A 23,682-nucleotide genomic window follows, 5' to 3' on the forward strand; every position below is an offset into this window, starting at 1 on the left:
TACTAAGCAGATGCTTTTTTAAACTTATAAAACATGATATTAAAATAGTATGAATCCAACATCGAGAAGCATAATGCATCATATTAAAGTAAACCGTAAATTATTACAATAATAATAATTGCACTGAGAAAAATATCATGGATGTTATGTCTGTCATTATGTCTTTTCACTTTTGCTTTCACGCATCTCTCACACACTCGTTCTCCCTCTCTCTGAATTATTTGTCTAAAATAACAGACATGCATGTTACAAGGACTTGGTAATTGTGTTTGATGAATCATTTTGACAATTCCAAAATAGGTGGTTGATAAACAAATGAACAAGAAAAATAAGGTGTGTTGCTGTTGCTGTGTTATACTACATAAGTCTTTGCGCTCTCCAAAACTTGGAACCACCGTGAGCTGGTTTTAGCTGACGAACTACGCCTTCTACTGTCCAATATTGCACACCACGACCTTTTCAAATAATATTTCCCAGAAACACAGGCTGCCTGCGGGAATGTGAAAAGTGAAAGTAACAACCTCAAACGAAAATAGATGCGACATTGGGAGATACTCGTGTCTTGAAGTAGCCTATTAGCTTTTTATTATTTTGTCGACTTATGCACCTCACAAGACTTTGCGGTTGTTCAGGCGGAAAGCTCATTCTGATCTGCTGGACTTTGCAGTGTTTCTCCAGTATAGGTTGAACCGATATGGCATGCTGAAATCATATAGCACTGGGCGTCAGGCTGATAAGTAGCAACCATACTCCATGCAGGTGAGAGCTTCTCGCAAGATTTGGGGTAATCTCGGTAATAGTTAAACTAGTTAATTCAGAAAAAAAACTGGTCAAGACATAGCTCTCAAGTGCATTATGCATTATGCTTCCGTATATTTAAACATCTACTCAAAAGAGATTCGTCACTGTTTATTATACAGTGGTTGTTCGGCTGATGTAAATACATTTAAAAAAAATATGCCGAAATTTTCACTGCATGGGTCTCGTTATGTCTATGGCTCACTGGCTCAGCAGTAGCCTAATCTGTCTCTGACGTCCAAGACTACTTTGTATGATTGAGAAAACATCTAATATAAAAACGGTGTCTTTGACAGGCCATCTATTTTTGATAGTTGCTTCTGTATTTGTGCAAGATTTCCAGGGACTGCACGACAAGTCCTGGGCTAAGTACGATTTCCGAACTTGGAGGATCTTATGAGGCAGCATAAAGTGGGCTTGTGGTGCCATCGGAAGTATCGTAATTACGAATTCCGAACACATAAATGGTCAAACTAAGTCGTAATTACTATAGTGGGTAACTCGATTAACGTTGACTAAATAATTGTCAAAATAAATGAAAGTTTCAAGAATGGGGCAACATTATTTGGCCGTTCTTTTGAGGGTTGTTCGTGGTTTGAAAATAGTTTCTCAAATTTCCCATTGCAGGTGCACATTGATTCGGCACACAGAACTTCTACTGACAATCCCACTGGAGCAGAAATAGTGAGTCTTCTACGTGATATAAAAGAGCCTCCTACGTGATAAAATAAGTAAGTGGCACACAGTTAATCCAATCTACTATGTGCTATTAATGAAAGATTTTGCTCTGCAAAAAGAAAAGAAGAAAAACAAAAGGGGGACACAAAGTGAGATTTGTTTCCTTTGTGATGAGAATGTGATCTGTAATGTTGTTGATGATTTTGAAGGCAAGACTGTTCAGTAGACTAAGCGTTATCTTCAAGTACAGGATATGTACTTTCTAATAGTTTACATGATTGAAAATAGTTTTGGGTCCCTATGACCCAAGGATAACCAGGAGGTTAATAGAATGACAGCAGTCAATTTTTAATTTGCATGTGTACACCCAGAGGAAAGTCACAGGGGAAGGACAAAAGACACAGTTGACGTTTTCTTTAATTTGTTATTTTTTTAGTAACATTTAATTTGAACCCTGCATCATAACACACAAAACCACGTCTGTTAGGTGAAAATTGACTCTTAAGTTATCTCAGGACTCCGGAGTTGTAGGTCAGTAGATTTATTCAATAACAATTGAAATCGGGCTCACTCACAGCACAAGGATGATACAGGGCTTATATACTTTTACGTATCTAATATATCTACTCTGTATCTAACACTGACGCCATACATCATTCTAACGTCAGCAGGAATAGCCACGCTCGACTCAAAGTCCCTTTGCGTCATCCCAACTGCTGAGATACAAGGATGTCAGTTCTACGCAGGGTTGAACTGGCACAGTTCGACCCTTCTTATCACCTCTGAGCTCACCTAAAGAAAGACAAGAGGTTCCTTCACTTACGCATGTAGATCTTACACATATGCAGACCAAGTGGCGCCAGTAACTACTAATCAAAGTTACACATATACACAGGAACACAGAAAAGCCATGTCCCTGCTTACATAAGCATATGATTCATACAAAGTAATTATTAATACAATGCACTTGATTCATATATTTTTAAGTCATTAACAGTGTTTGGAAATGATCTCCATCAACGTCGTAAGCCAATGTTTATGACATTTTTATGTTAATCTTAGCAGGGTGAAAGTAAAGTGTTCTTTTTTTCCCGGAAACAAAAATGCTATGTCAAAGATAGCATAGTGTAGGATTCACGACACTTGAGTCTCAGATTTTGTGTATTTTCTCCATGTATCTGTCCCAGTCGCTTTTAGACATACATTTAGGCCAACGAATGAACAACTCTGAATAATCACGTTCTATGGCTCTGAGTAAACTTCTGCAGCAATTCATGCTGTCATTAATCACAAGTTCCTATTGAATAATCTTCCAAATTAGTTTTTTTTTGTCTTGTATAAAAAGTGGAGGATGACAAGCGGAACACAGACACTCAGACTGATGACCCTGGCGAGAAATATCTGATCCGAGCTGGTAAATTAAAGAGTTTCACGTAGAAAACACATGTCAATCTGATTAACTAAATACACTTAAGGTCCTGTGTTATATGTTGTGCCATTTGAGCCCAAAGGTGTCATAAAATAACCTGAGATAATTTAAGAGCTACAGTGCAGTATGCAATAGTATTCTATCCATTTTCTATTATTATATATATGGCGATATTAATCTGTCAATTTGATGAAACACTTGATACCGCTTGAAATTTGTCTTTTAGTGTTTCATATGTACTTCACATGTCTTTACATTATGCCATTTCATCATCTCAGGGACCAGAACAATCAAACTCTACACTCGAGTGCCAGGGAATGTGAAGGACTACTGTACAACTTTGTTGAGTTCACTAGATGCTAAAAAGCAAACTGAAAAGACGTCAGTGGAAGAGTGTGATGTCATCCTGGCTTTCTGCCCCGTTGTGTCTCGGCTTGGAACAGATGTTGAAGCAGCTCTTGACAAGATTCCAGGTATATTTACAAATTACAGAGTAGATCTCTAATAAATCCCAATGCATAATGACCCTAATCGTTGATGCTTGTCATAACTTTGCGTTTATTTACTGCTTCATGGTGAGTTTTAATGTACAGTAATAACCATTTTCTTTTATATCTAATGCCTCTGACAGATGCAAAGCCTTGCATCCTGGTGGTGATGCATATCACAGTTGATCCATATTTTGTTACGCCGAACAGCAGTAGATTTGCTAAAGGCAGGGGCGTGGACACTGTGGACTATCTGTGCTATGAAGACGGGGGATCAATTAAGAGTGAAAAAATCTCTGAAGCAGTTTTTCAAATCCGCAGACACCTGGAAGAATATGCTAAGGTTTGAATGTGTTTACTCATTTTCTTAATATTGTATCTTGTCAGTATAACCTGTAGCATCTCAGTCCTCTGTTTCCCAGGCAGCAACACATCAATTCACTGTTAAAACCTTTTCATTTGTGCTTTTTATAGAAGGATCAACACATGCAGACACATGAAGCTGGAACAGGAAGGATTCCAGCCATCATGTCAGTTTTGTCACAACTCTGTAAGTTTCTTTCTGTCCTCTCTCATTCTCTCTCTCTCTCTCTCTCTCTGTCTCTCATTTACACAGGGCCTGAGAGGAAATGCCAGGCAGAGGGGTCCAGTTGAAATGCTAATACGTCTCTCTCCAACCATCTGGCGGCTGAAGCTAAAAGGATGTGGGTTTATTTCGTGGGTTTATTATCGTTTCTATTTACTTGTAATGTCTGAATATTGTAATTGACCTATCGCGAAACTCCTCCCTAGAACGGCCCTCGTCCAATCATACCTTAGCAACCGCTACTAAGAGAAGAAGGTCCGACAACTTTGAGGTCTGAGCAGCATGGTGAAACAGTGTGCCTACGGGACTTGTAGCTCTGATACAGAGATTAGAGGGATCCGTGGTTTTCCCCCGCATTTCCAAAGCCCAAAACACAGGAGGAAAGGTACCGGCGGTGGATTAAACAGTGTGGGAGACCCCACTCCCAACTCAATATACCGAAAAACACACATATGTCTGCTCCAAAGTAAATGAAGCTGCTTGCAGATAGCTATCTATCTAGCGAACTACGCTATCGCTAGGTATGATAACTAACTATCTTGTTGAGAGAACATCCACAAACAGTTATGGTTCATGACAACTTGTATTATTACCACTACAAGTACATAACTAGTCTCTCCAACTAAAGTGTTAATGTTAAAATCAAAATGTTAATGTTACCGTCAAAATGTTAATGTTACCGTCTGTAAAATTGCACACTGATCTATCCTAGCTAGCGATAGCAAACGCCAGCATTGAACAGAACTTTTAACGAACACTTTGTATTTATGCTTGATACAACATTGAACAGAACTTTTATCACACACTGTATTTATGCTGCTGGCGTTTGCTATCGCTAGCTAGGATAGCTCAGCGTGCAACTTTACAAACGTAACATTAACATCGCTAGCTAGGATAGCTCAGCGTGCAATTTTACAGACAGTAACATTAACATTTTGATTTTAACATTAACACTTTAGTTGGAGAGACTAGCTTGAGCTTAACATACTGTATCAATGTTGAACAAAAGGCCATTATGAAGTTTTTTTATTTTAATCTTTGTAGCATTTTGTGAATGGGCAACCTTACTCCTGAGTATCCCAAGGTATGCATAAGGCACAACCTGAGAGCAATAACCTGGCGATCTGATACAAAGCCATAGCATTACATCAGGATCATCATTTTACAAGCAAGTTATCACTACAGTGACTGTGAAATACTTTCAGTAACATGCACACACATCCCTTGAACAATAACGTTACTAGCAGCTATCTTGATCCACACTGGTACGTTACTGTACTGTTCTCTAGATTGTCACCATCCTAGCTAGCTAGATAGATAGATACCTCCAGAGTCTCTCACCAGAGACGGAATAAATAATAAGAATAAAGAATCGTTGTAGGTTATTAGCTAGCTTAAAGTATTATATACAGATCTTACCCAGTGGTGAAATAACATGACTAGTCTACAAGGCTGTGCTGGTTGCATTTAATGAAGAGGTCGTGGGGTTTCTCATTTTTTTTTATTGAGCCCTGTATGCTTTTGCTTCGATTATTGTTGTGTCCACTTCGTTGTTGATCTTAATATTTTGGATATATCCTTCCACTGCATATAGCAGTCCCTTTTGCCTTGATCTGGAGGATATCGTGGAGGTATTACTCCAAAAATCATCACTCACACTGACAGCTATAGCGCTTGTCCCCGTACTCGCCATGGCTTTTGGCTTGACAGTTCCGGGAATTGTGTCGGACGTAGCAACAGTAACTAAGGGAGCGGGGCCCTGGCGATCGGTCAATTGATGATTTTTTAGGGGCTCTTTCCATGGTTCCAAGAGACATTTTTTTTATGGGCATGGGGATGGATTCAAGCCATCATTTCAGTTTTGTCACAAATCTGAAAGTTTCTTTCTGTCCTCTCTCTCTTTCTCTCTCCCACATACACACACATACACACACACACACACACACACACATACCAGGGGCGTAGCAAGCTTTTTAAAAGTGAGGGGGATGGATGTGATTTGTTTATTAACAATAGAAACGATGGATACAATGACAGAGGTGTACAACATGTATCAGAAATACTTTAATAATCCCAGGGGGAAATTATTTTTGTTACAAACTACAAATATACAAACAAAATATATTAAGAACCTTCCTGTGCTCTCTCTGAAACTGATGCCTCCAGCAACTTCCTCTCCTAAAGTGGTAATAATGGGCAGTGGTAAAGGAATAGGGCCAAACAGTTACAGCTGTGGCACTAGCAAATCTCAGTGAATATTGAAAAGTAATATCATGAAGTAAATGCAAACAATATCTAATGGAAATAGGCTACTGTTGTTTAATGTCAAACATTTTCAACGTTCAGCTTTCAACTTCACTTACAGGATTTCTCTTGAAAAAAGTGTCAATATTCTCCTGCCTCTTTCTTTTCTGCATCTTGATACTGCGTGACAAAAAGACGTTGCTTGTGAAGTTAAAAAGGTGCAGTTACAGTACCTTCCATCCTGTAGTTACAACTGATAAACACACCATTTTCTAAATATCTGCTAACGTTACGCATATAGCTACAGTAACGGCATATAAAAAGAGATGAAAATGCCACCGGACATTAAACTTTACGAACACAAATGGCAAAAGACAACCTAGCTACTGTAGCTAGCTAGCTAACAGCCTAATGTTAAATGATAGGTTCAGTTAGCTAACGTTAGCTCAGGTTGTATCTACCTAATTACGGTAGCAATTTGTACCAGTATTAAAGAGTTAAGCTTTACATTGATGTAACACATTAACGGTGATAACACCTGTACGGCAAACACTAAAGATACTTGCATTACATTTCTTAAAAGTACTGGACTATTGGTTGAATTCCAGTGTAGAATGCGGTCTGTTAAGACCGCTGCGAAGTATAACACACCGTTGCCATGAAAAACAGAGCGTTGCTATGGACGCAGTTCTGTTCACTCAGGCAATATAATCGCTACACACAGCCTACGACGTAGCTACGGCGGCAGTTCGACGCAAGGCGTTTGTGCAAAACTGTGGAAAAACTGCAGAAAAAGTGTGGGTGTTGAACCCTCTCACCAGGAAAAGTGTGGGTGTTAAAACACCCACATCCCCCACGGGTGCGACGCGCCTGACACATACACACACACACCATAGGATTCACCATCATGGGTGCTCTTTAACATTACACCCTCTATTGACCATCCTGAATTACTTTCATAAGTTGAGACATTGTACACATTGCACAAGGAATCTGCACATTAATGTCTTTTCCTATTGTACTGTCATTCTGGTGTGGGACAGTCAATGTGTGCAAGGTGTTGTTGGACGGTAATAAAAACAAAAAAAGGAGGAAAGAAAAAAGAAAAGCAGCTGTTAGTTGTAGCTACAGCAATTTTGGTAGGCCTTGAAAGAGAATGTTGTTCTTGGCGCATCTTTGATGAAACGCCAAAGTTGGTTCCTTGGTTCAAGTTAGCTTGGAGGCAGTAAGAGACTTGGGAAGACGGCTTAGCGAAAAAAACATTTTTTCGGACGCGTAGCCCAGAAATCTCGGATAGCACGGTCGCAAGTCACGAGAAAAGTCTTCTATGATCTTACAGAAATGCGTAGGTTATATAGAGTAGAATTAATAATTAACGCAATGGCATAATTCAATTATCCATTGGTATCCGTCTGGAGGAAATGTTGGGGTGTGGGCTATTCGGGACCCTTTGGCAAGGGGGGGGTTTAATTAAGTATGTGGGGGTTATCTGATGTATATGTGTTTGATGTCACTCTTTAGAGGATGTGGACGATATGTCAGCTTGGGGGGAGTTTGAGGTGGTATGTGTGTCTGGGGGTCAAGGTGTGATTGTGGGGGCCTGAGAGGAAATGCCAGGCAGAGGGGTCCAGTTGAAATGCTAATACGTCTCTCTCCAACCATCTGGTATGGCTGAAGCTAAAAGGGTGTGGGTTTATTAACATGGTCTGATATGTGAAATACACCAAAATCGAACAGCCTGTTGCTAAAAAGCAGCAATGCTATCCCTGACAAGATAAGGAAGATCTAAAAAAAAAAGAATTTATATATGACCTAAATAAGGAAAGTTGAAGAGCCACTTTCCAGACATCATGAGGTTACTATTCTAGAAAACAAAGCAAGACGCCAGTAGGTACCCAGACGCTGCTGTAGCCATATTCCAGCACGCTTAGCCTGCCCCTACCGCTTAGTCAGAGTCATTTAGTGACCTCTTTAGTGCAAACTGTGAAGGCCTACAAACTGATGCACCTACAAACCTTATCCATACCCCTGACATGTTCCTCTATCTTTAACTGTCTCCTTAATCCTCTATCTTATTTCTGATTTCATTTATATTTACTTGTAATGTCTGAATATTGTAATTGATGATTTTCTAGGGGCTCTTTCCATGGTTCCTTTCAAAATGGCATGGGGAAAGATTCAAGCCATCATTTCAGTTTTGTCACAAATCTGTAAGTTTCTTTCTGTCCTCTCTCATTTACATTACATTTACATTTAGTCATTTAGCAGACGCTTTTGTCCAAAGCGACGTACAAGGGAGAGAACAGTCAAGCTAAGAGCAATAAAAAAGCATGGTGTAACAATAAATACTACTTTACATGAGAATTAGAAAAACAACAACCTAGAAAAGAGGAAAAAGAAGTGCAGGAATGTAGCTGCTGAAGTGCAAGTTAAGCGCTAGTCAGGTGCCAGTTAGGAGGGGAGGTGCTCTCTGAAGAGTTGGGTCTTCAAAAGCTTCTTGAAGGTAGAGAGGGACGCCCCTTCTCTGGTAGTACTAGGCAGTTCGTTCCACCAACGTGGAACTACAAATGAAAATAGTCTGGATTGCCGTGCTTGCACGGACGGCAGTGCCAAACGACGCTCACTAGACGAGCGCAGCGTCCTGGGTGTAACATTTGCCCTTACAAGAGCATTTAGGTAGGTGGGAGCAGAACCAGTAAGCACTCTGTAGGCAAGCATAAGTGACTTGAACTTAATGCGAGCAGCTACTGGCAGCCAGTGGAGCTCGATGAGTAGCGGGGTGACGTGTGCCCTTTTCGGTTGGTTGAACACCAGACGCGCCGCCGCGTTCTGGATCATCTGTAGTGGTTTCACCACGCAAGCCGGCAGGCCCGTTAGGAGGGCGTTGCAGTAGTCGAGGCGGGAGCTCACCAAGGTTTGCACCAGCAGCTGGGTGGCATACTGGGTTAGGTACGGCCTGATTTTGCGGATGTTGTATAGCGCAAAGCGGCACGACCTGGAGACAGAGGCGATGTGGGCCGTGAAGGTCAGTTGGTCATCAATAATGACCCCGAGGTTTCTTGCTGTTTTGGATGGAGCAAGAGATAAAGAGTCAGTATTGATCTTGATGTTGTGGTGGATGACCTGTTTGGCTGGGAAGACCATCAGTTCCGTTTTGGCCAGGTTCAGCTGAAGGTGGTGATTTTTCATCCATGTGGATATATCAGCGAGACAGTCCGAAATCCGCGTCCGAAATCTCTGTCTCTCTCTCTCACTCACACACACACACACACACACACACACACACACACACACCATAGGATTCAGCATCATGGGTGCTCTTTAACATTACACCCTCTATTGACCATCCTGAATTACTTTCATAAGTTGACCCCAGTTAGGCACACTAGTGTTCTAGTGTCATCTTGGTGTGGATCAGTCAATGTGTGCAAAGTGTTGTTGGACGGGTAATAAAAACAGAAATAGGAGAAAAGAAAAATTGACACATGATGGGGAAAAGCAGCTGTTCGTTGTAGCTACAACAATTTTGGTAGGACTGTTGCTAAACAGAAGCAGTGCTATCCCTGAGAAGATAAGGAAAAACCTGAAAAAAAAATGTTTTATATATGACCTAAATAAGAAAAGACAGTTGAAAAAGTTGAAGAGCCACTTCCCAGACATCATGAGCTTACTATTCTAGAAAACAAAGCAAGGCCCCAGTAGGTACCCAGACGCTGCTGTAGCCATATTCCAGCACGCTTAGCCTGCCCCTACCGCTCAGTCAGAGTCATTCAGCAACCTCTTTAGTGCAAAATGTGAAGGCCTACAAACTGATGCACCTACAAACCTTATCCATACCCCTAACATGTTCCTCTATCTTTAACACACGAAACATGTTTTTTTTTTCTGATTCAATTTATATTTATTTGTAATATCTGAATATTGTAATTGATGATTTTCTAGGGGCTCTTCACATGGTTCCCTTCAAAATGGCAAGAGACATTTTTTTCTGGGCATGGGGAAGGATTCAAGCCATCATTTCAGTTTTGTCACAAACCTGTAAGTTTTTTTCTGTCCTCTCTCATTCCCTCTCTCTCTCTCTCTGTCTCTCACTCACTCTCACACACACACACACACACACACACACATCAGACTACCACAGGGGTGTAGTCATTAAGCCCCAAAAACGCTCAAAAGTGCGTTTAAATCGGGTGCGCAGAGCCCAGGCGACCACACACACACACACACACACACACAAAATAGGATTCAGCTTCATGGGTGCTCTTTAACTTCAGCACACAGAATATGTACAACAACACTACACCCTCTTTTGACTCTGAGGAAAGTCACAGGGGAAGGACAAAAGACACGAGGGGTACTGGAACAGTTGACGTTTTCTTTAATTTGTTATTTTTCAGTAACATTTTATTTGAACCCTGCATCATAACACACATAACCACGTATGTTAGGTGAAAATTCACTCTTAAGTTATCTCAGGACTCCGGAGTTGTAGGTCAGTATATTTATTCAATAACAATTGCAATCGGCCTCACTCACAGCACAAGGAGGATCATGAAGCAATTTCACTAACATTACACAGGGGTTATATACTTAGGATTTATTTACTCTGTATCTAACACTGACGCCATACAGCAGGAATAGCCACGCTCGACTCTAAGTCCCTTTGCGTCATCCCAACTGCTGAGATACAATGATGTCAGTTCTACGCAGGGTTGAACTGGCACAGTTCGACCCTTCTTATCACCTCTGAGCTAGGAGTGGGCGATATACCGGTATGATAGTCACAACCGGTATTGTGCTGTGCCATGATATGGATTTTGCAATACCGTGGATACAGTGATATATTCATAAATTCTAATTTGGCATTCATATTGTTTTGTTCAAAATTACAATTGAGTGATAGTAGTTAGTAGCTACATCTATTTTTTATTTGAATCTAACCTCTCTAGGTTCTTACGAAAAAAAGAATGTATGTTAGTGGCATTATGCAGTAATTGTGCTTTAGGGTTAGGGTTAGGATAAGCAGTTTTACCTTAAAATAACAGCTTAAAAAAATTGGGGCGCTACAATGACTTTTAATATGGAGAATCGCTTCCGTGCCATTGCCATTGTCGGCAGAGATAACGCATGGCCCTGAGATACCGCATTGAAACCGGAAGTGGGTGATTTACTCCGTTTGATTAGCTAATAACAGGACCTTTACTTTTTCGTTGAGAAATTATGTTGATCGCCTGACATTTAAACGATCGGTTTTCTTTAAATTATAATTTTTTTTGTGAAGTTATACAGCTCAATACTCAATTGACTTGTTAATCGAACTTTTACGAAGCTATATGACCAAACACAAAGCTAGCACTGTTAATTCCGGGACGTCATAGGCAATTTCGACATCTTACGTTTGACAGCGGGCTTACCAAACACCGTATAGTACAGAGCTAGGTCAATTAGCTCGCCTAAGATACTGTAATTTAAGCTAACCAATTACCTCATTCCCCCCAAAACCCATCAATTGTGTGTGTTTGTGATGGGTAACATATATCCTTTATCAGTCATTCAAGTTATTTACGTTTATTTACCGCTAGTGATTGCACCGACACAAGTGTAATTCAATTGCTAGCTAGCTAGCTAGGTAAATTAGCTTGTGTAAGATACTGTGAGCTTGAGCTAACCAACACACCAGCTTGAGCTTCCCAAACACTGAATAGCTAGCTAGGTCAATTAGCTCGCCTAAGATACTGTAATTTAAGTTAACCAATTACCTCATTCCCCCCAAAACCCATCGATTGTGTGTGTTTGTGATGTGTAACATATATCCTTTATCAGTCATTCAAGTTATTTACGTTTATTTACCGTTAGCGATTACACCGACACAAGTGTAATTCAATTGCTAGCTAGCTAGCTAGGTAAATTAGCTCGTGTAAGATACTGTAATTTTTAGCTTACCTATTACCTAATTATCACACTAAAAACATCGATTACGTGTGTTTGTGATGTGTAACATATATCCCTAATCAGTTATTCAAGTTATTAACTTTCATTTACCGCTAGCGATTACACCGACACAAGTGTAATTCAATCGCTATTAATGTTGAACTTGAACTTGACACATACACACACACACCATAGGATTCACCATCATGGGTGCTCTTTAACATTACACCCTCTATTGACCATCCTGAATTACTTTCATAAGTTGAGACATTGTACACATTGCACAAGGAATCTGCACATTAATGTCTTTTCCTATTGTACTGTCATTCTGGTGTGGGACAGTCAATGTGTGCAAGGTGTTGTTGGACGGTAATAAAAACAAAAAAAGGAGGAAAGAAAAAAGAAAAGCAGCTGTTAGTTGTAGCTACAGCAATTTTGGTAGGCCTTGAAAGAGAATGTTGTTCTTGGCGCATCTTTGATGAAACGCCAAAGTTGGTTCCTTGGTTCAAGTTAGCTTGGAGGCAGTAAGAGACTTGGGAAGACGGCTTAGCGAAAAAAACATTTTTTCGGACGCGTAGCCCAGAAATCTCGGATAGCACGGTCGCAAGTCACGAGAAAAGTCTTCTATGATCTTACAGAAATGCGTAGGTTATATAGAGTAGAATTAATAATTAACGCAATGGCATAATTCAATTATCCATTGGTATCCGTCTGGAGGAAATGTTGGGGTGTGGGCTATTCGGGACCCTTTGGCAAGGGGGGGGGTTAATTAAGTATGTGGGGGTTATCTGATGTATATGTGTTTGATGTCACTCTTTAGAGGATGTGGACGATATGTCAGCTGGGGGGGAGTTTGAGGTGGTATGTGTGTCTGGGGGTCAAGGTGTGATTGTGGGGGCCTGAGAGGAAATGCCAGGCAGAGGGGTCCAGTTGAAATGCTAATACGTCTCTCTCCAACCATCTGGTATGGCTGAAGCTAAAAGGGTGTGGGTTTATTAACATGGTCTGATATGTGAAATACACCAAAATCGAACAGCCTGTTGCTAAAAAGCAGCAATGCTATCCCTGACAAGATAAGGAAGATCTAAAAAAAAAAAAGAATTTATATATGACCTAAATAAGGAAAGTTGAAGAGCCACTTTCCAGACATCATGAGGTTACTATTCTAGAAAACAAAGCAAGACGCCAGTAGGTACCCAGACGCTGCTGTAGCCATATTCCAGCACGCTTAGCCTGCCCCTACCGCTTAGTCAGAGTCATTTAGTGACCTCTTTAGTGCAAACTGTGAAGGCCTACAAACTGATGCACCTACAAACCTTATCCATACCCCTGACATGTTCCTCTATCTTTAACTGTCTCCTTAATCCTCTATCTTATTTCTGATTTCATTTATATTTACTTGTAATGTCTGAATATTGTAATTGATGATTTTCTAGGGGCTCTTTCCATGGTTCCTTTCAAAATGGCATGGGGAAAGATTCAAGCCATCATTTCAGTTTTGTCACAAATCTGTAAGTTTCTTTCTGTCCTCTCTCTGTCTCTCTCTCTCACTCACACACACACACACACACACACACACACACACACACACACACACACACACACACACACACACCATAGGATTCAGCATCATGGGTGCTCTTTAACATTACACCCTCTATTGACCATCCTGAATTACTTTCATAAGTTGACCCCAGTTAGGCACACTAGTGTTCTAGTGTCATCTTGGTGTGGATCAGTCAATGTGTGCAAAGTGTTGTTGGACGGGTAATAAAAACAGAAATAGGAGAAAAGAAAAATTGACACATGATGGGGAAAAGCAGCTGTTCGTTGTAGCTACAACAATTTTGGTAGGACTGTTGCTAAACAGAAGCAGTGCTATCCCTGAGAAGATAAGGAAAAACCTGGAAAAAAAAAGTTTTATATATGACCTAAACAAGAAAAGACAGTTGAAAAAGTTGAAGAGCCACTTCCCAGACATCATGAGCTTACTATTCTAGAAAACAAAGCAAGGCCCCAGTAGGTACCCAGACGCTGCTGTAGCCATATTCCAGCACGCTTAGCCTGCCCCTACCGCTCAGTCAGAGTCATTCAGCAACCTCTTTAGTGCAAAATGTGAAGGCCTACAAACTGATGCACCTACAAACCTTATCCATACCCCTAACATGTTCCTCTATCTTTAACACACGAAACATGTTTTTTTTTTCTGATTCAATTTATATTTATTTGTAATATCTGAATATTGTAATTGATGATTTTCTAGGGGCTCTTCACATGGTTCCCTTCAAAATGGCAAGAGACATTTTTTTCTGGGCATGGGGAAGGATTCAAGCCATCATTTCAGTTTTGTCACAAACCTGTAAGTTTTTTTCTGTCCTCTCTCATTCCCTCTCTCTCTCTCTCTGTCTCTCACTCACTCTCACACACACACACACACACACACACACACATCAGACTACCACAGGGGTGTAGTCATTAAGCCCCAAAAACGCTCAAAAGTGCGTTTAAATCGGGTGCGCAGAGCCCAGGCGACCACACACACACACACACACACACACAAAATAGGATTCAGCTTCATGGGTGCTCTTTAACTTCAGCACACAGAATATGTACAACAACACTACACCCTCTTTTGACTCTGAGGAAAGTCACAGGGGAAGGACAAAAGACACGAGGGGTACTGGAACAGTTGACGTTTTCTTTAATTTGTTATTTTTCAGTAACATTTTATTTGAACCCTGCATCATAACACACATAACCACGTATGTTAGGTGAAAATTCACTCTTAAGTTATCTCAGGACTCCGGAGTTGTAGGTCAGTATATTTATTCAATAACAATTGCAATCGGCCTCACTCACAGCACAAGGAGGATCATGAAGCAATTTCACTAACATTACACAGGGGTTATATACTTAGGATTTATTTACTCTGTATCTAACACTGACGCCATACAGCAGGAATAGCCACGCTCGACTCTAAGTCCCTTTGCGTCATCCCAACTGCTGAGATACAATGATGTCAGTTCTACACAGGGTTGAACTGGCACAGTTCGACCCTTCTTATCACCTCTGAGCTAGGAGTGGGCGATATACCGGTATGATAGTCACAACCGGTATTGTGCTGTGCCATGATATGGATTTTGCAATACCGTGGATACAGTGATATATTCATAAATTCTAATTTGGCATTCATATTGTTTTGTTCAAAATTACAATTGAGTGATAGTAGTTAGTAGCTACATCTATTTTTTATTTGAATCTAACCTCTCTAGGTTCTTACGAAAAAAAGAATGTATGTTAGTGGCATTATGCAGTAATTGTGCTTTAGGGTTAGGGTTAGGATAAGCAGTTTTACCTTAAAATAACAGCTTAAAAAAATTGGGGCGCTACAATGACTTTTAATATGGAGAATCGCTTCCGTGCCATTGCCATTGTCGGCAGAGATAACGCATGGCCCTGAGATACCGCATTGAAACCGGAAGTGGGTGATTTACTCCGTTTGATTAGCTAATAACAGGACCTTTACTTTTTCGTTGAGAAATTATGTTGATCGCCTGACATTTAAACGATCGGTTTTCTTTAAATTATAATTTTTTTTGTGAAGTTATACAGCTCAATACTCAATTGACTTGTTAATCGAACTTTTACGAAGCTATATGACCAAACACAAAGCTAGCACTGTTAATTCCGGGACGTCAGAGGCAATTTCGACATCTTACGTTTGACAGCGGGCTTACCAAACACCGTATAGTACAGAGCTAGGTCAATTAGCTCGCCTAAGATACTGTAATTTAAGCTAACCAATTACCTCATTCCCCCCAAAACCCATCAATTGTGTGTGTTTGTGATGGGTAACATATATCCTTTATCAGTCATTCAAGTTATTTACGTTTATTTACCGCTAGTGATTGCACCGACACAAGTGTAATTCAATTGCTAGCTAGCTAGGTAAATTAGCTTGTGTAAGATACTGTGAGCTTGAGCTAACCAACACACCAGCTTGAGCTTCCCAAACACTGAATAGCTAGCTAGGTCAATTAGCTCGCCTAAGATACTGTAATTTAAGTTAACCAATTACCTCATTCCCCCCAAAACCCATCGATTGTGTGTGTTTGTGATGTGTAACATATATCCTTTATCAGTCATTCAAGTTATTTACGTTTATTTACCGTTAGCGATTACACCGACACAAGTGTAATTCAATTGCTAGCTAGCTAGCTAGGTAAATTAGCTCGTGTAAGATACTGTAATTTTTAGCTTACCTATTACCTAATTATCACACTAAAAACATCGATTACGTGTGTTTGTGATGTGTAACATATATCCCTAATCAGTTATTCAAGTTATTAACTTTAATTTACCGCTAGCGATTACACCGACACAAGTGTAATTCAATCGCTATTAATGTTGAACTTGAACTTCAACAACGTGACACAACATTAAAAGTCAGGCATCGACATGGTTCCTAAAGAATAAATCAAAGGTCCTTGTCCATTTCTGTTCAGGACATGTAACCAGTTTTATCCAACCAGAGACCGGAGTAAAGTGACGACTTCCGGTTTCAATGCGGTATCTCTGGGCCATGCGTTATCTCTGCCGACAGCCATACCAGGGTCCGTAGGCATATTACTGGTTATGTAGGTTTGGCTGAAGCTGCCGGGTTTCTACTGACTGCCGAACTAGTAAGTAGCTTATTTGCCGTCTTGCTTTGTCTTGTGTTGCACTTGCTTGATGTTTGACTGTGTTAGGACAGTTGTTGACTAACTAGTTTGTCATAGTGTCAAAGTAAGCACATTTCAAGAGGTTTCGCTAGTTTTAGCCGCTAGCATCTCGTTAGTGATTAGCAATTGTTCCGTTATGCTGCTTTAACATGTTGACCTATTTTTATGAGCGGATGTTGCATGCAATTGTTGTACGCATATAGTGCTAGCAACAAACACGCGTGCAGGCAGCTGCAGTTAGAAGGTAAGCTACGTACTAATCTATATTTATATAGCTTATTATAAGTGCAAAAGTGAACAATTGAGGATGAGCGAACACGCAGAAAGTGATGTTAATGTGTGTGAATATGAACTTGTGAATATGAACTTGTGATTAAGAACTCTTTCCTATGAAGTTGCATAGGCATCTTGAGGGTTCCCATACCTTACCCCATTCTAATTTGATGCGTTAAATCGAGGAGACTGTAACATCAGCTAGATAACTAGCTATCATTTCATGCAAATTTAACTCTCGCATTTAAATCGTTTAAGGTTATTAAACGTTTCCTTAGCTAGCACAGCAGCTAGATACCCATAACAACCAGGAAACACAACTTTAGCTGCAAAGTTTAATTTCTCAAAATCAGCTCACCAATAAAAAGCAGTCTTGGGTTCAAAGCGATTACATCCACTTGTGTGATGTTAAATGGCTTCACATAGACATTAAACAATCCTAAGAGAAATAATGGGAAATCGACGGAAGAAGGGCTTACTCTGATATCAATGTAATGTTAGCGAATATTGCTATTGCTAATATTTAGTCTCCGCTGTTCGTCCAAAGCCAAATCTATTCTTGAGGTCGATTGAGTTATATTTTGTCCTGTCCTTTGAAGCAAACCTTTTAGCTCCGGCATTGGTCTCTCATTATTTAACATTTCACGTTTCGATTGAAAGTCCAGTTTCCAGGCTCTTGGACGCCCCCTTCATTGAGGCAGAGTTACTATTAGCCTCCCCTCTGTGCTTTTTCACTGCGGTTTTATGTCAGATCAGCAAGACTTAATAGGTTCTACACATACGTGAAATACATTACCTATTCTATGGATAGAAAGGACATAAAAGTGCCCACAAATATTACAGCGGTGACAAACAATAAGAAAGCAAAAGGCATGCGCTCAACCCAGTTTGTGATGGATTTGCACAATCTGAGATGAGGAGCTGCTTGTCGCTGCCTCACCTCGCGTGTCTCCTCTCTGTTTGAACAGGACATGCGCAAATTCAGCGATTTTGATTATAAATTAATATTTATTTTATTTTTATGATAACATATTTTGCCGTAACTAATGTAATTTAAATAAGAAGGGCTATTAAAATGTGATTCAGAGTTTTTTTCCTCATATATCGTGATATCATATCGATATCGTCTGGACAATGAAAAATATCGTGATATGAATTTTAGCTTATATCACCCACCCCTACTCTAAACTCACCTAAACAAAGAAAAGAGGTTCCTTCACTTACGCATGTAGACCTTACACATATGCAGACTAAGTGGCGCCAGTAACTACTAATCAAAGTTACACATATACACAGGAACACAGAAAAGCCATGTCCCTGCTTACATAAGCACATGATTCATACAAAGTAATTATTAATACAACGCACTTGATTCATATATTCTTAAGTCATTAACAGTGTTTGGAAATTATCAACGTCGTAAACCAATGTTTATGACATTGTTAAGCTAATCTTAGCAGGGTGAAAGTTAAGTGTTATTTTTTTCTTCGAAACAAAAATGCTATGTCAAAGATAGCATAGTGTAGGATTCACGACACTTGAGTCTCAGATTTTGTGTATTCATGTATCTGTCCCAGTCTCTTTTAGACATACATTTAGGCCAACGAATGAACAACTCTGAATATTCATGTTCTATGGCTCTGAGTAAACTTCTGCAGCAATTCATGCTGTCATTAATCACAGGTTCCTATTGAATAAGTCTTCCAAATTTGTTTATTTTTGTCTTGTATAAAAAGTGGAGGATGACAAGCGGAACACAGACACTCAGACTGATGACCCTGGCGAGAAATATCTGATATGAGCTAGTAAATTAAAGAGTTTCACGTAGAAAACACATGTCAATCTGATTCACTAAAAATACACTTAAGGTCCTGTGTTATATGTTGTGCCATTTGAGCCCAAAGGTGTCATAAAATAACCTGAGATAATTTAAGAGCTACAGTGCAGTATGCAATAGTATTCTATCCATTTTCTATTATTATATACTGTATATGGCAATATTAATTCCTACTGTCATCAATCACAGGTTCCTATTGAATAATCTTCAAAATTAGTTTTTTGTCTTGTATAAAAAGTGGAGGATGACAAGCAGAACACAGACACTCAGCCTGATGACCCTGGCTTTGTCTCTACGGATCAACACATGCAGACACAAGAAGCTGGAACAGGAAGGTTTCCAGCCATCATGTCAGTTTTGTCACAACTCTGTAAGTTTCTTTCTGTCCTCTCTCTCTCTCTCTCACACACACACACACACACACACATACACACCATAGGATTCAACTTCATGGGTGCTCTTTAACTTCAGCACACAGAATATGTACAACAACACTACACCATCTGTTGACCACCCTGAATTACTTTCATAAGTTGACCCCAGTTAGGCACACATACATGTGCAGACATTGTACACATTAATGTCTTTTCATATTCTAGTGTCATCCTGGTGTGGGACATTCAATGTGTGCAAAGTGTTGTTGGACGGGTAATAAAAACAGAAATAGGAGAAAAGAAAAATTGACACATGATGGGGAAAAGCAGCTGTTCGTTGTAACAATTTTGGTAGGACTGTTGCTAAAAAGCAGCAAGGCTATCCCTGACAAGATAAGGAAAAACTAAAAAAAAAAAATTATATATGACCTAAAAAAGGAAAGACACTTCCCAGACATCATGAGGTTACTATTCTAGAAAAACAAAGCAAGGCCCCAGTAGGTACCCAGACGCTGCTGCAGCCATATTCCAGCACGCTTAGCCTGTCCCTACCGCTTAGTCAGAGTCATTTAGTGACCTCTTTGGTGCAAACTGTGAAGGCCTACAAACTGATGCACCTACAAACCTTATCCATACCCCTGACATGTTCCTCTATCTTTAACACACTAAACATGTTTCTTTCTGATATCATTTATATTTACTTGTAATGTCTGAATATTGTAATTGATGATTTTCTAGGGGCTCTTTCCATGGTTCCTTATAAAATGGCAAGAGACATTTTTTCCTGGGCATGGGGAAGGATTCAAGCCATCATTTCATCAGTTTTGTCACAAATCCGTAAGTTTCTTTCTGTCCTCTCTCTGTCTCTCTCTCTCTTTATCTCTCCCACATACACACACACACACACACACACACACCATAGGATTCAGCATCATGGGTGCTCTTTAACATTACACGCTCTATTGACCATCCTGAATTACTTTCATAAGTTGACCCCAGTTAGGCACACATACATGTGCAGACATTGTACACATTGCACATGGAATCTGCACATTAATATGTCTTTTTATATTGTACTGTGATTCTGGTGTGGGACAGTCAATGTGTGCAAAGTGTTGTTCGGCGGTAATAAAAAACAAAAATAGGAGGAAAGAAAAAACAGCACATGATGGGGAAAAGCAGCTGTTAGTTGTAGCTACAATTTTGGTAGGCCTTGAAAGAGGATGTTGTTCTTGGCAAATCTTATCAACCTGTTTTGTTGGTCTGCTTTCTTACAGGATGGGCATATAATACCTTCAGTAGATAAAAGTGTAGAGGACCACCACATGGATTTGGACTGAGAATATGGACCTAACAATAAAACAGTCATATTACAGTTGCAGATGAAAATTCACGTTTCCTTCAGATGAGCTAGGACCTAGTATTGGTCATGTGGCATTGCAGAAAACGCTGATATGAACAAATACATCAATATGTCACTATAAGTGAAAAGAGAGGGTTTTGTTTTTTGAGGATGAAATTGGATGCATGGAGCATGCCGACGAAAATGTGGAACAACTATAAAGTATGACAATTATCAGATGAATTGCCTAAACTTGCACAGTAATTGCAAATCATTTTGTAAATTTCCATTAAACAGTTGGTCAAATATTGTAATCGGAAAGATGTTTTTTTATGTGCATCAATAGACCTGTCTTAATTTAGCAAAATTGATGAAACAAGAAGCAAGTATACCAAAGGAAATAGATACATCTGTGTGAAACTACAGTACCAATTCCTGTGATATAAATATTAAAACTACGCAAATTGCTCAAATGAAATAATGAGATTTAGAATGTTTTGAGATGTGATTATGAGGAAGGAACTAGACTTGCTTTTATCCATTCATCACCCATGTGGTTTCTTCTGGAAGTATTTCTCCATGTATCATTACTATGGAAGTGTCCTTAGAATTTGAATTTGAATATGCACGTGAATATGCACATGAGCTTCACACTTATTGAATATGTCCTAATTTGCAGAGGCAGAAACACCATACCCCTGGCAGGTACTACCAAGCCAGGCAGTTTTCAGGTTAGAGGACAGTCTAAAAGCAGCATTGCCATCACCCATTGGCAGTAGGATGATTGGATGAAGATTGGGCCAATGTATTTGTCATACGAATGGTGTTTCTGCCTATGCAAATTAGGACATATTCAATAAGTGTGGAGCTCATGTGCATATTTTATTTAATTTCAAAAGAAACTTGTAATACAAAAAAAGTTACTTTTCATGTATACTTTTACTATGTAAAGTTTTATTGTGGTAAGAGTAAAGAAAAACATTAAGCCTATTTGGGTGTATTTTGGGCATATTCGATTAGTGTATAGCTCATTTGCATATTACAATTAATTTTCAAAGAAACTTGTAATACAAAAAAATTTACTTTTCATTTTTGGGGTGTATTGTTGCCTGGCATTATTAGCACACATCTCAGATTGATGAGAATTAAACATATTTCCTCAACTAGGATTTCTTTTAGTATGTTGTTCTGCACATCTCATAGAAATTATCTATGCTGAAAAAAATTATTTTACAATTAGTCTGTCGTAAAACGCTACTTTGCCTGGACTATTAGCCCCACAGGACTTTGGATTTGTTACTTGAACCTTGTGTTGTTTGTAGCTTTCCCCAGTTCTGTGAATAAAGCTTCTGTCTCACACCTGTCTTGCCTGAGAATTTCTATCACATTACAGTGTAGCTCTTTTTTTCTTGCATTGTACTAGGGAGGTCTCATTTTGCATATGGCACGGGATGGGTATTTAATACCTTCAGAAGATAATACTTTATGGGACCACCACATGGATTTGGACTGAGAACATCCAGTAATGAAAACAGTCATGTTAAAGTTGCTGATGAAAATGTACACGTTTCCTTTAAATGAAGTGAAGGAAAGACTATGAACAAACTCGTGCCACTATAAGCGGAAAGGTAAGACACTTCCACTTTCGATTTCAAAAGGGAGGAGGGGCAGGTGTCGAGAACAACTAATCTACGCTACTACTGAACATTTTCGGATTAAACCTGCATCTACTTTAAACAAGTATGTTACGTTGCCCATATCTGAACAAACGACTCTTCTTTAATGATAAACAGAAAGGAGTTATACGATCGTTTTGGATGTAACGTTAGCCTAGAACTACGTCGTCAAATAAATACTCCTGCGCTCTTCTAGTTCAAGAGAAACCTCTTTTAAACTGTCAATCAATGAATCGTTTTTTTTTTTTTTAATTAAAGATGTTAAAGGTAGCCTATATGTGAAGTTACATTATCATTATTTTGTTATTCCCATTCTAGGATGAAGAAGCATAAAACAATATATAAAATATATGTGACCAAACACGGAAATACACTGAAATCCCACAAGGATTTTCTGGAGCAACTAAAATTAAAACGCCATGTAGATGAAGTGGACGCTGCTAATGAGTGCAATGTAATACTGGCATTCTGTCCAATTGTTTCTCGAGCGGGAACTGACATTCAAGCCGCACTTGGAGACTTAAAAGGTACCTACACGCATTTTCACGCAGTCTGAGACAGAAACATAGGCTCAGCCTAATGACAGCTCATAGCATGGAGGGTCTGTCGTCTGTCTGATTTACATGAACATTAACCCATACATTATACCACACTGCTTGTCTTCGTGAAAACACTTTTATGCACACTGACAGTGTAGGACATGCAGACCCTACATCGCCATTGCCTACCCATAAACTTTCGTTGAGAAGGGAGAAAACATATACAAGGTTTTTATAGACAGAAATGTATCATACAGTTTGAATATCAGAAAACACAACGCCAGCCTTTGTTTAGTAAATCGGCCGACAAAGACTGCTGTCTGGAGATCGATTTTAAACCAAATATTAAAGCAGTGATTCTTGAGGTCTGGGACAAAACTTGTTCGCCATATAAAACAGTTTTTGAGTAAATGCTCAAAATATTATTCCAACAAATAACCAATAGACTAACCAGGACAATGTTAGCACAACAATATATGATTTAATGTTGTGCCTGGAACCCCTTGTCCTGAAGCAGGTGTCATGATGATCACAAAAGCTTAAATGTCAAATTAAAAATAGAAATGACTACAAAAAAGTAACAAAAGTTTCAATTTAAAACGTATTCTAATGTATTATTTTATCGATAAAGATTGTGTCCTGAGTTTTTGTCCACACCGTCAGACTTTTCTTTTTAATTAAAAGAAATTCAGGAATTATTGTGGGCAACATAAAATCGGAGGACCAACAAGCACAGAGAGAGTCAGGAGAACGCAGGAAAACAGCA

General features: G+C 39.4%; 1 protein-coding gene and 1 long non-coding RNA gene across 5 annotated transcripts; one reads left to right on the forward strand and one right to left on the reverse strand.

Annotated features, from left to right (window-relative positions):
- Window positions 1–448: 448 nt before the first annotated feature.
- On the forward strand, window positions 449–21,398 carry LOC116223811. Of its 4 annotated transcripts, none has more exons than XM_031581842.2 (13): window positions 451–759; window positions 1,426–1,529; window positions 2,822–2,890; window positions 3,184–3,378; window positions 3,537–3,736; window positions 4,010–4,097; window positions 8,359–8,433; window positions 10,166–10,261; window positions 13,591–13,665; window positions 14,418–14,513; window positions 19,224–19,355; window positions 20,098–20,196; window positions 20,637–21,398. In XM_031581842.2, coding segments are annotated over exons 2-13 (1,155 nt in total). In that variant the 5' UTR covers window positions 451–759; window positions 1,426–1,528; the 3' UTR covers window positions 20,666–21,398. The 4 variants fall into 4 exon arrangements, with proteins under 4 accessions (XP_031437705.1, XP_031437702.1, XP_031437703.1 ...); XM_031581843.2 differs by lacking the exon at window positions 4,010–4,097 and adding an exon at window positions 3,868–3,943 and having other exon boundaries at window positions 453–759; XM_031581844.2 differs by lacking the exons at window positions 4,010–4,097; window positions 8,359–8,433 and adding an exon at window positions 3,868–3,943 and having other exon boundaries at window positions 453–759.
- LOC116223813 lies at window positions 5,964–7,314 on the reverse strand. The gene is made up of 2 exons (XR_004165279.2): window positions 6,795–7,314; window positions 5,964–6,403 (listed from the first exon to the last, which is right to left on the reverse strand). It is a non-coding gene; the product is annotated as an uncharacterized LOC116223813 (long non-coding RNA).
- Window positions 21,399–23,682: the final 2,284 nt, after the last annotated feature.

This window comes from Clupea harengus, chromosome 15 (assembly GCF_900700415.2).
Source record: "Clupea harengus chromosome 15, Ch_v2.0.2, whole genome shotgun sequence".
NCBI lineage: Eukaryota > Metazoa > Chordata > Actinopteri > Clupeiformes > Clupeidae > Clupea > Clupea harengus.